At 37.9% G+C, this 16,048-nt stretch overlaps 1 protein-coding gene across 1 annotated transcript in view; it reads right to left on the bottom strand.

Annotated features, from left to right (window-relative positions):
- Positions 1–16,048, bottom strand: part of LOC122817653 (disintegrin and metalloproteinase domain-containing protein 10-like) — a 1,242,151-nt gene that overhangs the window by 1,000,790 nt on the left and 225,313 nt on the right. Inside the window, exon 4 of the mRNA XM_044090715.1 lies at positions 4,874–5,029. Within this exon, the coding sequence (XP_043946650.1) occupies positions 4,874–5,029 (156 nt within the window). The remainder of the gene's footprint in view (positions 1–4,873; positions 5,030–16,048) is intronic.

The following is a 16,048-nucleotide window of genomic DNA, read 5'->3' as shown; positions in this document are numbered from 1 at the left end:
CCCCAAAAAGACTAATTAAAACAAAATCTAACATTGCACCCTGGCTTACAAATGAAACTATAACCAAAATGAAAAACAGAAACAAATCATGGGATACATGGCGGGCAACCAAACTACCCCAAGACCACATCCGATTTCAACATTTAAGAAATGTAACTAAAAAATCAGTAATAACTGACAAAAAAAATTATTACAGCCAACTTCAAAATAAACACCAAAACAATCCAAAAAAATGTTGGGCTGGACTAAATAATCTTCTCCACCCAGGCAAATCCTCTACTCCTACCCCAGAACAGGTATCCAATAAAACCCCAATAGAAGTAGCAAATACCTTCAACTCTTTCTTCACGAACACTATTCAAACCTTAGCTAACCAACTATCAGGGACCCATTGCTCAATAAAAGAAGTTCAACCAGAAACTAAACCAAATTTCCAGCTACAAGCAGTCTCCACCTCTACTATAAGATCCTTACTTCAAAAGCTTAAACCTACCACCCTCTCCATGACCTCCTCCCAGCTGAATATTTACAAAAAGCTTCACATGTCATCGCCTACCCAATATCCATACTAATTAATCACACCATCTCTGAATCTAATATCCCCTCTATTTGGAAAACATCCCATGTCATACCACTTCACAAAGGAGGCAATTCCACTGACCTATCTAACTATAGGCCAATAGCCATTATGTCCCCATTGGCCAAAATCATGGAAAAATGTATTCATAAGCAACTCCTTCAATATCTAACTCAAAATAATCTACTTACCAACTCACAACATGGGTTTCGACCTAACCACAGTACAACTACTGCGCTACTCTCCTTCACAGATACAATCAATACTAACCGTAATAACAAAAAAATATCATCAGCGCTCTTTCTGGACCTCTCTAAAGCCTTCGACATGGTTAACCACCAACTACTTCATAATACCTTAAAAAACCTATGACTGGACAATCTAACCTTAAACTGGTTCCGTGCGTATCTCTCAAATAGGAAACAAGCTATACTCTGGGACAATCAACTCTCTAAACTCTTACCTAATACCATAGGGGTTCCACAAGGATCCATACTGGGCCCACTTCTTTTCTCTGTTTTTATTAATGACCTTCATACAGCCATCCCTGAAGCAACCTGTGTAGAATATGCTGATGATTCCACCTTAATCTGTTCCGATACATCCCTAGAGAAACTATTGGACAAAACCCAATCCTGCTTCACAGCGGTGGAAAACTGGTTAGCAGAGCGACAACTAATTCTTAATCCTAAAAAAACAAAATTGCTTCTTTTTCAGCCATCCTCTAAACTTCCCTCTATTGACTTCACCATTCAATCTAACAATGGGACAACCATCTCACCTGACCCCCATACTAAATTGCTAGGTGTTACCATAGACAATAAACTTAGATTTGACATGCATACTGATAATACTATCAAAACCGTGAACAAGAAACTAGGGTCACTATATAGAATTAAAGCCTTTCTAACCCCAACATCAAAAACAACTATAGCCCGCACTCATTTACTATCTACTCTCTTATATGCTTCCCCAGTCTTCACCAAACTTAACAAAAGTGAGCTTAATAAACTCTCAAGTTCATATAATCACATTGCTAGATTTGCTACAGGCGCCCCATATAGAACACACCACTGTAATAACCTAAAAGCCCTTGGATGGATAGAACTTCCAAACCTTCTACAGCAAAATCAACTTATTGAGGCATTTAAGTTACTTAAACACCAGGATAAAGCTCCTGCACTAAAAGGCCTAATTACACCATATAACAACCTTAACAGCCTACGTTCTGCTGATAGGTTTCTTTTACAAACTGTCAAATCCCATAATGCAGGAGGTGAGGCTCTATTTGCTAATGTCACTGCAAAAATTTGGAATTCTCTTCCCCCTAACATTCCTACCATTACCTCCTTACCCCTCTTTAAGAAAAGTCTACTCCAATATTTCAAATCACACTGGCTCTGCCAATGTTCTTTCCCAGATTAACTACCTCTCACCTTTCATTTATTTCTCATGGACTTTCTATTACCCTTCTTTTTATCTTACCTATCTATCCAATATTTCTCTTCCCCGAAACTCTAGATACCTCTCTTCTAAGGCTTAGCGAGCTGAAATGAATATAAGTTTCTGTGTATAATGACTTATGTCCTCTTTACTCAATGTTATATACTTATATCTGTATGTTTCTTATGTTAAAAATGTTATCTTATGAGTATGTATTAAACTCTATAAGTGGAGCTTTTCTCCCCGGGCCTCCGCTGAAAATGGAAATGTATCCAGTCGGATTATCCCGGTCAACAAATGTAAAATAAAATAAATAAAATAAATACATCCACATTAAAACTGAACTAATTATATACAAATTCAAAATATTCAAACCATCTATACCAATTAATGTATTTAAAGGTACATCCTACATACTAAACTACAAATACTATACTGGATGCATATCTAACTTTATGCCAAAAACATCTGAACTAAACCCAAAAATATATATACATATATGTAAATAAACATACCCCAATAAATATCATAAATACTTCAAATTATAAAATATATATATATATTATGCATATAACATATATTGACATGAACATAAAAATATGTATCAAATATATAAAAAATACACATAAAACTAAATTCATATAATGTCATGCTAAAAAATACTTAAGCAGATCTTGGGAAAAATGGGGAGATTATATATATATATATATATATATATATATATATATATATATATATATATATATATAAAATAAATAAACTATGTACATTAAATATAGACCAAATATAGTTCTCTAACAAAATATACATACATTAAAATGAATGAAATCACTATAAACTTCATGTTCATTTCTACTTGATATTCCGACGTTTCCTTAACAAGGGCTTAATAGATGCCCTTTCATTAAGTCCCATGCCTCTATCTGCTCTTAATATAATAATCCAGTTATTCTCCCTGTATTCAGTGTGGTTCCTAATGTCCCCTTCACGAGTACTAGAGGGAATAACTTCTAGGGCTCTAAATAAAAATCTATGAGTATCACCATGTTGTGTAATATGTTTGTCTAGGGCATCATGTGCTGAATTCTTTCTAATATGATATACATGTTCACGTATCCTATCCCTAAGCGACCTGTTCGTTTTGCCAACATAGAAGGAAGAACAAGTCTGACATACAGCCAAATAAACTAAGTTAGATGTCATACAATTGGCTGCAACTGATGTCACAAATTCTCTTTGTAAATCAGGATGAGGAAACTTTCTGTTGGTGTCTATGTATGTACAAAAATTACACTGCCCACATGGTCTAGTGTACTCATCTCCAGACTCAACTTCCTTATTCTTAGGGTAGCAAAGCATTCTCTTCAAATTCTTCTTATTCCTGTATAGGAAGTGTGGTTGTTCACCAACAATATTCTTTATGTCCTCATCTATTTGCAAGATTGACCAATTCTTGCTAATAATATTTCTGATCTCTATATTATCTGACGTGTAAAATGCTGGAATTTTGACAAAAGTTTGTGTAACAGGTGTTTCCCTTCTACCAGTGGTCACAACAGGCCCAAAATATGGTGCCGCTATGTCATGTCGTAAAGTGGAGATGGTTTCCAAGTGCTCATTTATTTCAAATTCTCTGTAACCTCTATTTAATAATTTTACCTTCAGACTGTCCAACTCCTCTACAAATCCTGCTTCTGAGGGGTTCAGTCTGGAGGCCCTCATACCTTGACCTTTAATAATGTTCTTAAACACATATGCCGGATGCATACTAGATCTCATCAATAAGGCATTACGGTAACATGGCTTCCGATATACACCTGTATTAAGCAAGCCACCTGGTAACTTCTCTATATATAAATCTAGAAAATCTATTCTCAAGCTGGAACTCTTCATGGTAAATTTTAGGTATTCAGTTAAATTATTCATTTTACAGAACAGGGTGTCCAATTGATATCCATTACCATTCCATAGAACAAAAAGGTCATCAACAAAACGTCGATAAAAGACCACATGTTCATTGAACTCTTCTACTCAGAACAGGGTATTATATATATATTTATATATATAATATATATATTTTTGGGTTTAGTTCAGATGTTTTTGGCATAAAGTTAGATATGCATCCAGTATTGTAGTTGTAGTATAGTATGTAGGATGTGCCTTTAAATACATTAATTGGTATAGATGTCTGATTGGTTTGAATATTTTGAATTTGTATATAATCAGTTCAGTTTTAATGTGGATGTATTATAGATGTGAGGAAGCTTTTTAAGCGAAAGCGCTTATCTGTGTCTGGACATCTGTGAATAAATAATTTTTCAACTTGAAGTTATTGCCTGCTTTCGCTCCGTTTCTATCATTGCAGCTACATTATTAAAAAAAAAACTTTGAATCCTTTCCAGCTTGAATAATTGGAATTATGACTACAGACTGATGCACCATACCCTACAATGGTCTAACCAGAGATACCCTTTCATCCTTACTGGTGATCATCCATAGGATGTCTTTAAGTACAGAAATGTTTCTTGACAGATGAGTTTAATTTGGTTAAGGTTAACAAAAGAGATGGTACCAATCAATATGGCACAACAAAAACTTATTCAGCATTATTTCCAGAGGTTAAAAATAATATGTTCTTTTTGTTGTCTTAATTCCGTAATTTAATTAAAAATATAATCTTTGTAAAATAGTGCAGTGTTTTAGTATAAAAAAACTGAAGAATTATAACATGATAAAAAAAAATATCTTGTAAATCCAGTAATATAAAAACATTCTGATTATTTGTGTGGCTGTCCTACCAATAATTATCAGAGATTAGCAGTCATCAAGATCATTTCATAAAGTAATACTTACCAATGTCATTTTCATGATAAATTATAGAATGGTAATTTGTATTTTCTTCTGTATATCTCCTAATGGGTTCAATATAAAATGTGCCATTGTTAGTCTGGACAAACCCTTCAAAATGGCCGTCAGTAATGGAACCATGACAAAATGAATTTGCTTCATCTGTGTAAAGAATGAATATACTCTGTCAGTTGTCATTATTATACAGTCTATTAAAGTTCAGAATTGTTCAATTAATGCATTCTTCATAAGTGTAAGTAACTTCTGTGTTTACTGATTTCACATATAAAATCCATAATTAATCAAAAACAATATTTTGCATAAATGTTTGCAACAGTGAGATATACATTCAGAAAGTGTTGGACTGGCTTCCCCCCAAAGCTAGAAACAGTGTGTGTTATGCAACCAAATGTGTCCTAATTACCGATTTACCATTTTTTGGGCATTGTTGTATATCGTTTTATGTGCTGGCCTTTCAGATGGCCTTATAATTAGTTTTATGCATGTGCCATCCTCTATGTGGATGGCTAGATACAACAGACCTTTGAAATACGGCTTTGAGGAGTCCTGTTATTAAATGCTACATCTGAGCTGTTTGATGAATTCTTAGTAAGGTGAATGATTGTGATACATCCTTCTCAACAAGCTTCCTTTTGCAGCAGACCACATACACAAATAAAGAATAAATCAGTGATGGACTATAGTGCTTTGTGATGGGTACCTGCCAAGAAGAACATATATTTCTAAGGTCTGCAGCAGAAAGTAAGTTTGGTGATAAGGGGTGGGTTTACACAAATCACTAAGAATTCTGAATTGTCTGTGTGTTGGAAGACTGTCTTTTATGAAACTAGTGGTGGGTGTTACTCTTCAAAACAGTACCAGTATTTCTAATAACCATGTGGTTAAGAGCAGGTTATTATTGTATAAGGCATATTTTCATAGACTCATTAGTGGAAGGGACTGCTTTCAGGTTGAGTGGAGAGCATGGAACACAGACTCCAGTACTTTTGCCTCGTAAGCACTCTAACCAACCTTTGTATTAAGTTAATTTTAAATACTTTTAAGAACAGATGATTTTGATTACAGTTTGAGATAAATATGTTCTTCATTTACTAGTTCTAGAGACAGAGATGACAAACTATTAGTTTTCATATCTGAGTGTTTTTGAAGTAACATTGAGTTCCAGCACCAGTGTAAGTTTAAGTGTGAGCCCATAATGTATTATTAGTGTAAGCTATAAAGCTTTAGATACTGTAACATAGAACTATACCCCATATCTCTGCAAAATACAGGTATTTTTATAAATGTTCTTTGAACCATTTTTGAGTATAGTTCACTCTTGCCATAGAAATGGGTCACTTACTTTTAAGACATGATGTATTAGAGACTTAAAAGAAAACATCTAGAAGAATAGCATCCCTTATTGATACTGACATAATCTTAGAAAGCAGTCCTGTTTGCTGAAGTGCTCCTAAATCAATTGCATTTTCTCTTAAAGAGAAACTGCTTAAGCTCAAGATATCAAGACATCTCATAATCTTAACTTCCTCCAAGACAGCATTATTATGCTTATGTTCTAGTCAATAATTAAAGTTACCCACAGACAGGACCTTACACTTCTCTATAGAAAGACTAAGGCTCGTGGGCTTTTTCCATGTATAAAGAACTATGCAAACTGGATCCAAGCAAAACACAGGGAGGAAAGAGAATTAGTAATAATGACATGATAATACTTCAGTAAGAACTTATAGTACCATTACTACAATGGGGCTAGGCCAGGCCCAGGGAGAGGATAAGGAAGTAGTAGTTCGAAAAATCACAAAAATTGATAGGCCAAAGAGGAGCCATAAAAATGATAAGAAAGACTATTACTATTATGCAAAAATCCCAGAACTGCCAGACACAAGATATACAACACGATTAAGAGAGAAATTAGAGGAAAGAAAAATACTTTCACAAGAAAAATGGTCAGAAGCTTCAAATAAACATTTGTATTCATTAAGACAACAGGTTTGTGAAAAACAGTATCTAGATTAAGAAACTTTGATCTGTTTGGAAAAAAACAGCATCTGAGGAAGTGTGAAAATACAAATAACAAAACCTAGAGATTTTTGAAAAGTATAAAAAAGAAATATAGACATGGGAAAGAAAGAGAGATTTAATATGGTACATATTTATGCAAAGGAAAAAGCCAATTTAATCAATATAAAGAAGGCCGCCCCAAAGATATTGGAAGAGAAATACAGGCAAAGGCAACCAGATATGGAAAAATTCACAATAAAAAATAATATCAGAAAGAGGGAATGTAGAAAAGAAGATTAGTAAAGTAGAAGTTAAAAAAAATTGAAATTGAAGTTATGGAGTGCCTGCAAAGTGAAGGTTTTGGTGTAGGTCTAACACAGGTTACATCACAGCATGATGGAGTGAGTCCCCAAAGTAAGGAGAAGCAGGAAGATCAGGAGACATCTGAAGAAGAAATATGGACATGGGAAAGAAAAAGAGATTTAATATTGTGTAATATTTATGCAAAGGAGAACGCAAAACTAACCAATACAAAAACAGCAGCACCAAAGATAAATACAGACAAAGGAATCCGGATATGGAAAACTTTACAATACAAAAAATAAGTAGACAAAGAGGAAAAGTAGAAAAGGATATTAGTAACGGAAACGTTAAAGAAATAGAAACTGACATTATGGAGTATCTGCGAGGCGAAGAATTCAATGTAGAAAATCTAATTCAGAAAGCACCACAACAGGATAGAGCAATGGATATCCAAATTAAGGGAAACCAGTGGAACAGGAAGCAAATGGTCAGGTGCCCTATGAAGATATTCTCGAGCCTTGTACAAGGAAACCAGTATAACCGTTCACCTGAAGCTGGACAACAAGGGAAGGAACAGGAAATTGTGGAAACTCTGACACAGTCAATGTTGAGGAGTGATAGGCCAGTGAGTTCCCATATGACAGAGCAACGGATGGCACAGGATTGAATTGAAGAGAAGGTGCCACAGGAAGATGCTATAGAAAATGGAAAATAAAAAATGTGCCCTCAGTTTAGAAGAAAATAAGCTAAGAGAAGAGTTGCTTGATTTAATAGACATAGATAGACATATTAAGATCAATGAAAGAAATAGACTGCAGAAGGTCAATAAAACCCAAAAAGTCAGAAGTCTGATAAAACAAATGAACCCAGTAATTAGGACTGTCCACAGAGATCCATGCAATATAGCAGAAGTAAACAGGATATATTACTTTGCAGCTAAATTAATAACTGATAAAGTTCTACCACAAGAACACAGGGTAGTGAGGGAAAGGAAGGGGAGAAATCAAATACCATCATGGAAGTACTGAATAGAGAAAAATATAAAGCAATTAAGGCATGAAGTGTCAACACTGTTAGAAGACTATAGAAGAGGGAACAGATCAATAAAAATACTAAGACAGATAGACATGATAAAAGCAGTGTGCAGTGTTAGAACAGACCAGGATTTATAATGCACTATCGCAAATAACAAACTAAAAATCTCAGCAGAGGTGGAAAACTTAAAAGATACACAGATAAATATAAAGGAAAAGTACAAAATAAGCAATTTATTGATGACCCAAAAATGTTGTATAGAGAATTGGGAAACAAGGTAAAAGGAATTGAAAGACTGATAAAAAAGAAGAAATAGATACATTTTGGAGAAGTATCTATGAAGATCCTGTGGAACATATCAAAGATGCTAAATGGACAGAAGTAGTAAGAGAAATAATAATAAGTTTAAAGGTACAGGATATGAAATGGGATGCAGTGACAGCCAGAGAGATTGAAATAAAGTAAAGAAAAACCTCTAACTGGAAAACCCCAGGCCCAGATGCAGTACCTAACTTTTGGTTAAAAGTATTAACATCTTTGCATGAAGATTTAGCCATGAGTAAGAACTATTTGTATGCGCACCTTGAACAGACAACAACCTGGCTAACAACAGGAAAAACAATGCTCCTACTTAAGAGTGAACCTGCAAGCTACCCTAAAAATTATAGACTAAACTTGCCTTCCGATGAAGTATAAATTATACACATGAATTTATGCCGACAGAGGTTATAGTCATTTAGAAGAAAACTCAATTATGGCAGTAGAACAAAAGGGCAATAAAAGAAAGTTATACTGAACAAAGAATCATTTGTTGCTAAATAAAGTAATAGTGGAGAACTGTAAAAAGGGGAAGAATTTAAGTATGTCATGGATTGACTATAAAAAAGTATTTTGATAGTATCCCACAGTCATTCATAAAAGAATGCTTAAAAATGTATACGATACACCCTAAACTGATTGACTACATAGCAGTGACCATTAAACAGTGGCAGACCACTTTGCAATTAAGTTATGGTAAAGGACAAATTATTATCCCAGGGATAAAAATTCAAAGGGGGGGATATTCCAGGGTGACTCTCTGTCACTGCTGGCCTTGCCCTTAACCCATTAAGCTGTTTGCTTAACATCTTAGGCCATGGCTATAACTTGGCTCCTAGAAAACAAAAGTGTAAAGACTTCTCATCTTCTGTTTGTCGATGATTTAAATCTATGTAGCTCATCAGATGAGGATCTGAACGCACAACTGAAGGATCAGCAATAAAACATGAACAAATGTGAATGAAACTTAGCAAGGAATACTTTAGAAGACTTAAATGAATCCTGAAAACAGTTTTGACATCTAGGAACAAAATCCAAGCTACAAACCAATTTGCTCGTCCTGTCCTAACTTACAGTTTTGGAGTGACTGACTGGCCCCAAAACGTGTTGGATGGATTAGATAGGAACACAAGAAGGATGCTTTATGCTTATCAAATGATGCATAAAAGGCAGTGCATACCGATATTATATATTCCCCATTCTGAAGGAGGGGTGGGCCTCCTTGAAACTGATTACATGTATAGATCTGCAATCGTGGGACTCCACACATATCTGCTGACCTCACAAGATCCAAATGTAGTGAAAGTTTTGAAATATGAGGAGAATAAATCTAAGACAACTTCTCTGCTTAATCTAGCAGAAGCATATCGGTGTCAAGCAGGAATGGAAATCAAACCAGAAGTAGATAAAAATCAGGTAGGAACTGAATGTGCCAAAAACAAAAGAAAGAATAAAAGGTGAAGGGCCAGATGAGAAGGCAAGAAGTTTGGAAAATGCATAAATATAGCTGCAAGTATAGAAAACTTCTAGAAAAACCTCATGTTGATCAGGAATGAATACAGGAATGGTTAAGAAGAGGTGAATTCAAACCAAGAGGTGAAAGGTTAATATTGGTGGCCTAAGACAGTGGGTTACATACATGCTGGTTTACAAAGTTCATTGAACATATGGGAGAAACAGACAAATGTAGGTTTTGTAAAACTGAATTGGAAACAGTCACACACCTCGCAGCTGGTTGTGACATACTAATGACAGAAGGACTGTATACTGAAAGGTATAGCAAAGCAGCATAGAAAATGATAAAGTTTACATCAAATAGGATCACCCATTACAAACAGTTCAAAAGATAGATGCTAGAAAAATGGATATACTGGTCCATGAAAAGAAGACAAAAGTAGCATTGATCTTTGAAATCACCACACCCAGCGACTAGAGTATATTGCATATGGAGAGACACAAAGTCATAAAATATCAGGATCTGCAGGCAGAAACAAGTGCAATGTGGAAGAAAGATACCCAGACAGTTCCAATAGTAGTAGGAGCAATGGGTCTTACAAAAAAGAATCAACACTCATATTTAGATATGTTACCAATACATGTAACCCCGTGCAAACTGCAGGAGTCATTATTGGGCACATTGAGGGTAATGAAGAGTACATTTTCCTGACATCAAAGACTGTAACAATAATAATTTCTTGGACTTTAATCTTACTTTGATTTAGGAATGGTGTCCATTCCCATCATGATATTAGAAATCCAAAATATTTGGAGAAATTAACGAAGGAGATACTATTACATCTATTATGAATTTATTAGGTTATATAAATATGGGGAGATTCCTCGGGATTGGAGACATGCGCTTATTAAACCTATCTTTAAGACGAAGGGGAGTAGGACAAACCCAGAGTCATAATGACCCTTAAGTCTACATTCATGTGGAAAAATAATGGAGAACGTAATATTGGTTAAGTTATTGCCAGAATTAGAAAGATTGGGACTTGAAACCATATATCAGCATGCATATATTAAAAATACATCTATTCCCACTTGTAACATCATGTTCTATAACAATATAATAACAGCTGTGAATGAAAAATGGTGCTGTGATGTAATTTATATAGACTTAACTTCCGCATTTCAAAGGATAATGCACAAAACACTAATCAATAAATTAGAACGACTAGGTATTGAATTACTCTCGATAACATGAATAGCTGCATGGCTTACAAGTATCATACAGCAACTGGACAGGTGAAATTCTTGGTTACAGTCAGGGGGTCTGACAGGGCTCTGTCTTAGGCTCTTATTTGTTTAATTAGTATTTTTTAGACCTATCGTTTAAACCTGAGGTGTTCTAAAGTCTGTATGCAAATGACCTGAAATTGGGTAAACTGATTACATGTATTAAAAATAGGCCATGTCTACAAAAGAACTTGACTAAAATGACCATTTGCTCATAGGAGAATAATATGCTGATAAATACATCAGAAACTAAGAATATGAGATTTGGGAGACATAAATTGAAAAGTGAATACTTAATACAACACACAGTGATTGAAACTGTAGATTAATTTCGGACAGCGCAGTGGTGCAGTGGTATCATTGTTGCCTCACAGCAAGAGGTTCACCGGTTCAATTCTCGGCTGGAGTACCTTGTGTGTGGAGTCTGCATGTCCTTCCTGCATTTGTGTGGGTTTCCTCTGGGCACTTCAGTTTCCTCCCATGTCACAAAGGCATGTGCTGAAAACTGGCTTCATTCCAAGCCGGACTTTCCTGGTTAACAAATGTTAAATAAAGAAAAATAAAACAAAAAAATTTAAGGATATGCATATATGGGTAGAGCCAGCTTTGAGTTTTTCTAATCATATCAACTAATTGGTTAAAAAGAAGTTATGTACCTACCATAACATTCCATGTTTGTTGTCCTTCATCTCGCCTTCCTTCTTGCTGGTTAGGTTCCAGCCAATTTACTATAGCTCGAGAGCTTATACTAGCTTGAGGCTAACTCCTATCTCAACATGCCTAGCGGAAGCTACCCAGATCTCGTTTGTAATAGCCCACACTAGACAATCATAGTAAATGCAAATTTTACTAAGCTCTTACAAATTCAAAGGTTAGGAAATAAAAAGGAAAAACAAGGTAAGGTTAACTAACCTGGTATGTCAACAGGAAACTTACCCAGTGTAACCAATGAAGGAATTCCTCTAGATCCTCCAGGAAGAGGGAAGGAGGAGGGGAATGCAAGAACGAAGGTGAGATGAAGGACAACAGACATGGAATGTTTTGGTAGGTACGTAACTTCTTTATGTTATGCTGTCCCCATCTTGCCTTCATTCCTGCTGGTTGGTGTCCCCAGCACCTGGTTCTTGGGTGGCTCACTGGAATAAACTCTTCAGGAACGTGGAACCAAAGGATGCCCTGTTCCAGGAGACCACACCCACTTTGTAATGAGCGATAAAGGTATGATGATTTGCTCATGGTGCTGCTGCACAGATTGAATCTAAAGGCAATTTGGCTTGTAAGGCAACAGAGGTAGCCAAGGCCCTGGTTGAGTGTCCTCTGGCTTTCCCTGGAAGCTTCTTATTATGCAAATCATAAGTATAGATAATTCTGACAGCCACTTTGATAAGGTCACTTTTGAAACTGGAGAACCTTGTTTATTGTCAGCAAAGGATACAAATAATTGATCTGATTTTCTAAAGTCCTTGGTCCTGTGTAAATAAAAGGATGACTGTCTATGAACATCCAATTGGTGGAGTCTATACTCTGCCTTGTTGCCATAATTGGGGAAGAATATAGGAAACTCGATGGACTGATTTAAATTATACTCTGAACACACATTTGGCAAGAAGGAGGGACTGGTTCTAAGAGAAACTCTATCCTTGTGGAAGATGAGATACGGCGGGTGAATAGATGAGGCGTGTAATTCAGAAACCCGTCTAGCTGAGGTGATGGCAATCAAGAAGAGGGGTTTCCAAGGCAGACATTTCAGGGGACAAGATGATGCTGGTTCAAAGGGTGGAAGAACCAGAGAGGATCAAACAAAGTTAAGGTCCGGGGGGGGGGGTTCTCTTACCTGGGACCGTAAAAGGGTTGTACCTCATAAGAATGCTTTGCACAGCTTATGGGACATGATATTAGAGCCCAACTCTCCCACATGAAAATTGGAGATGGCAGCCAGTTGGACCCTGATAGTAGTTGCAGCTGCCCCTTGTTCAAATGTTTTGGCCAGGAAATCAAGAATCTTAGAAACAGGAGCAGTGAAGGGATCAATGTCATTTTTCTTTGCCCAAAAAGAGAACCTCTTGCATTTGCTAGCGTAGATCTTTCTGGTAGTGAGCTTGTGAGAAGACACCAGGATGTACTGTACTGCCGGGGAAATGTTGGGGAGCCTGGCTAAGACTGGAAGTGGAGAAATTAAGCTGTCAGCTTGAAAGTTTGGAGGGAGGGGTGGGGCACACCCCACTGATGTATCAGGAGGTTCGGAACTGGGTCCAGGATCCAAGACTCCACTTGTTGATGATGGGAACCATATCTGATGAGGCCAGTAAGGAGCAATGAGGATGAGTTTGCAACCCAGTGACTTTGCTTTCTGAAGTACCTTGCGGAATGAGAGGAAAAGGTGGAAAGGCATAAAGTAGCCCCAGAGGCCAATCATGAACAAGTTCATCTCTGGGTGATTGTCCCAGTGGGGGGAACTAAGGCAAAATACCTGCTGCATTTGTTGTTGAGGGGAGTGGCAAAGAGATTGCAGCATGGCTGGCCCCATTTGCAAAAAATCAAGTCCACAACTTCTTGCTTCAGGGACCACTCGTGAGGCATGAGGATAGCCCTGCTGAGCCTGTCCACTATCATGCTGGATTTCCTGGGAATGTGCATCACAATCAGAAAATGTTGGGAAGACATCACCCATTGCCATACTCGAAGGACTTCCCAACACAAGGGGTAAGATCTGGTCCTGCCTTGTTTGTTGATGTACCATACCACTGATGCATTGTCTGTCTGAATTGCAATAGTTCCGGTAGGTAGAGAGTCTTGAAGTGCTTGCAATGCCAGAAGCACTGCTCTCATCTCCAGAACATTGATGTGCAAGTGGTACTCGTGTGGCTGCCACATTCCTTGGACAGTCTGTCCCAGATAATGCCTGCCCCACCCTATCCGGGAGGCATCCATGGTCACTGTGGCTACTGGATGGTGGTCTAGAAAGGGTATGCCCAGAGTCACCTGGGGGGAGACAAGCCACCATACTAAGTCCTTTTTGCAGGATTCTGTGATCTAGATCATGTGTGACAATCATAAATCCTGGAACGACCATTGAGCAAAAAGAAGCCACCGCAGAATTCTCATGTGGATGCAAGCCATAGGGACTAGAGTAATTGCTGCAGCCATTGAGCCCTGGACTTTCAATACCTCTCTTGCCTGAACTCTCTTCTTTTTCATGAGGAATGAAACTTGCTGACAAATTGTTGACACCCTGTCTTGCGGCAGCTTTGCTAGCATGGCTCTTGTATCTAAGTCTGTCCCTATGAAGGTACTACACTGACAAGGCAACAAGGCAGACTTTTCATAGTTTATGGTGATGCCTATCTGGGAACAGGTTTGAATTGTGTAGTCCCGTGCTTTGATCAGTTGATGCTCAGTGGTAGCAGTGAGGAGCCAGTCATCCAGATATGAAAACACCTGGAATCCTAGACATCACAGGTGAGCCGTGACCACTGCCATACATTTGGTGAACATCCTGGGGGCTGTGGTGAGACCAAAGGGCAGAGCTCTGAACTGATAATGACTGGCTCCCAGCCAGAAGCGTAGGAATCTCCTGGATCACCTGTCCATTTTTATGTGGTTGTATGCATCCTGGAGATCGATGGAGCACATCCAATTGTCCTGACCCAAAAAGGGGAGAATGGACTGCAGTGTTACCATCTGGAACTTTGCTTTTTTTACTGATTTGTTTAACTTGCTGAGATCCAAGATGGGTCTCCAGTGCCCTGTCTTTTTTGGAACTAAAAAGAACCTTGAGTAAGTTCCGGACTCAATTTGGTCTGCGAGGACTTCTTGGAGGGCTCTTTTTTCTAGCAACCTTTGAACTTCTAGGGTTTCTTGCTCTCAAAGACTGGGTGGAACATCTGGGACTGAATGTTTTGTTCTTGAGGGGGGTAAATGGGAAAAGGGACTTTTGTAACCCCTGAATATTATTGACAGTATTCATGCATCTTTCATAACAGCTTGCTAGGCTGTTGGGTACAATGATACTCTGCCCCCGACTGCCTCCAGAATTGAACAGTCGGGCCTCCCTTCAGGAGTGCTGGAAGGGCCTAGCAGAGAATGTATCTCTGTCACCTTGCTGTTGCGGACCCCCCCCCCTGCTGCGAGGTCAGCATCTTCCACAATTGTTTCCCCCTCTGCCCCTGGGGGAAATTCTCCACATATGTCAGGCAAAGCTCCCTGGGATTTTTGAAACCACATTTTTCCACTCTTCTGACCTTTAGGGTAGGGTCTAGATGGAGTGGAAAAATTGACTCCCATGGCAGAGAGAGTCTTGCCATCCTTTTCACACCTGGTGAGAGCCTGTTTTACCTGAGGCCCAAACAAGGAAGAGCCATCAAAAGGGGTATTGGTAAAGGAGGACTTGAAGGGCTCTGCAAATTGACAAAGGCACATCCAGGAGTGTCTCCACAAAGCAACTCCAGTACCTGCAGCCCTACTTGCTCCATCTGCCACATAAGAAATAAGCCTCATGGAGGAGTTAACCACTGAAGTCAAGGTCCAAGCTGGGAAGCAGCCCTGTTTGCAACTCCCTCAGCTGTAGGATCCTACAGGGTATCTCCCAACTCTTTTATGAGATCCCTCTGAAGTTGCATGAAGTGTGACAAATAATTCAGCGACCTGAGTATAAAGGTTTCTGAAGAAAACATACGCTTCCCATACCTGTCCATCGTATGGGACATCTTGCTCGGTGGATGGACAGATGAAGAAGATTCCACAAGTTCCTTCTTAGTGGCT

The sequence above is a fragment of the Protopterus annectens genome, chromosome 13.part0 (assembly GCF_019279795.1).
Source record: "Protopterus annectens isolate FY-2018-M chromosome 13.part0, PAN1.0, whole genome shotgun sequence".
In the NCBI taxonomy this organism is placed as follows: Eukaryota; Metazoa; Chordata; order Ceratodontiformes; family Protopteridae; genus Protopterus; species Protopterus annectens.
The sequence above is the reverse complement of the archived record's forward strand: the minus strand, read 5'-3'. Positions and strand labels throughout refer to the sequence as shown.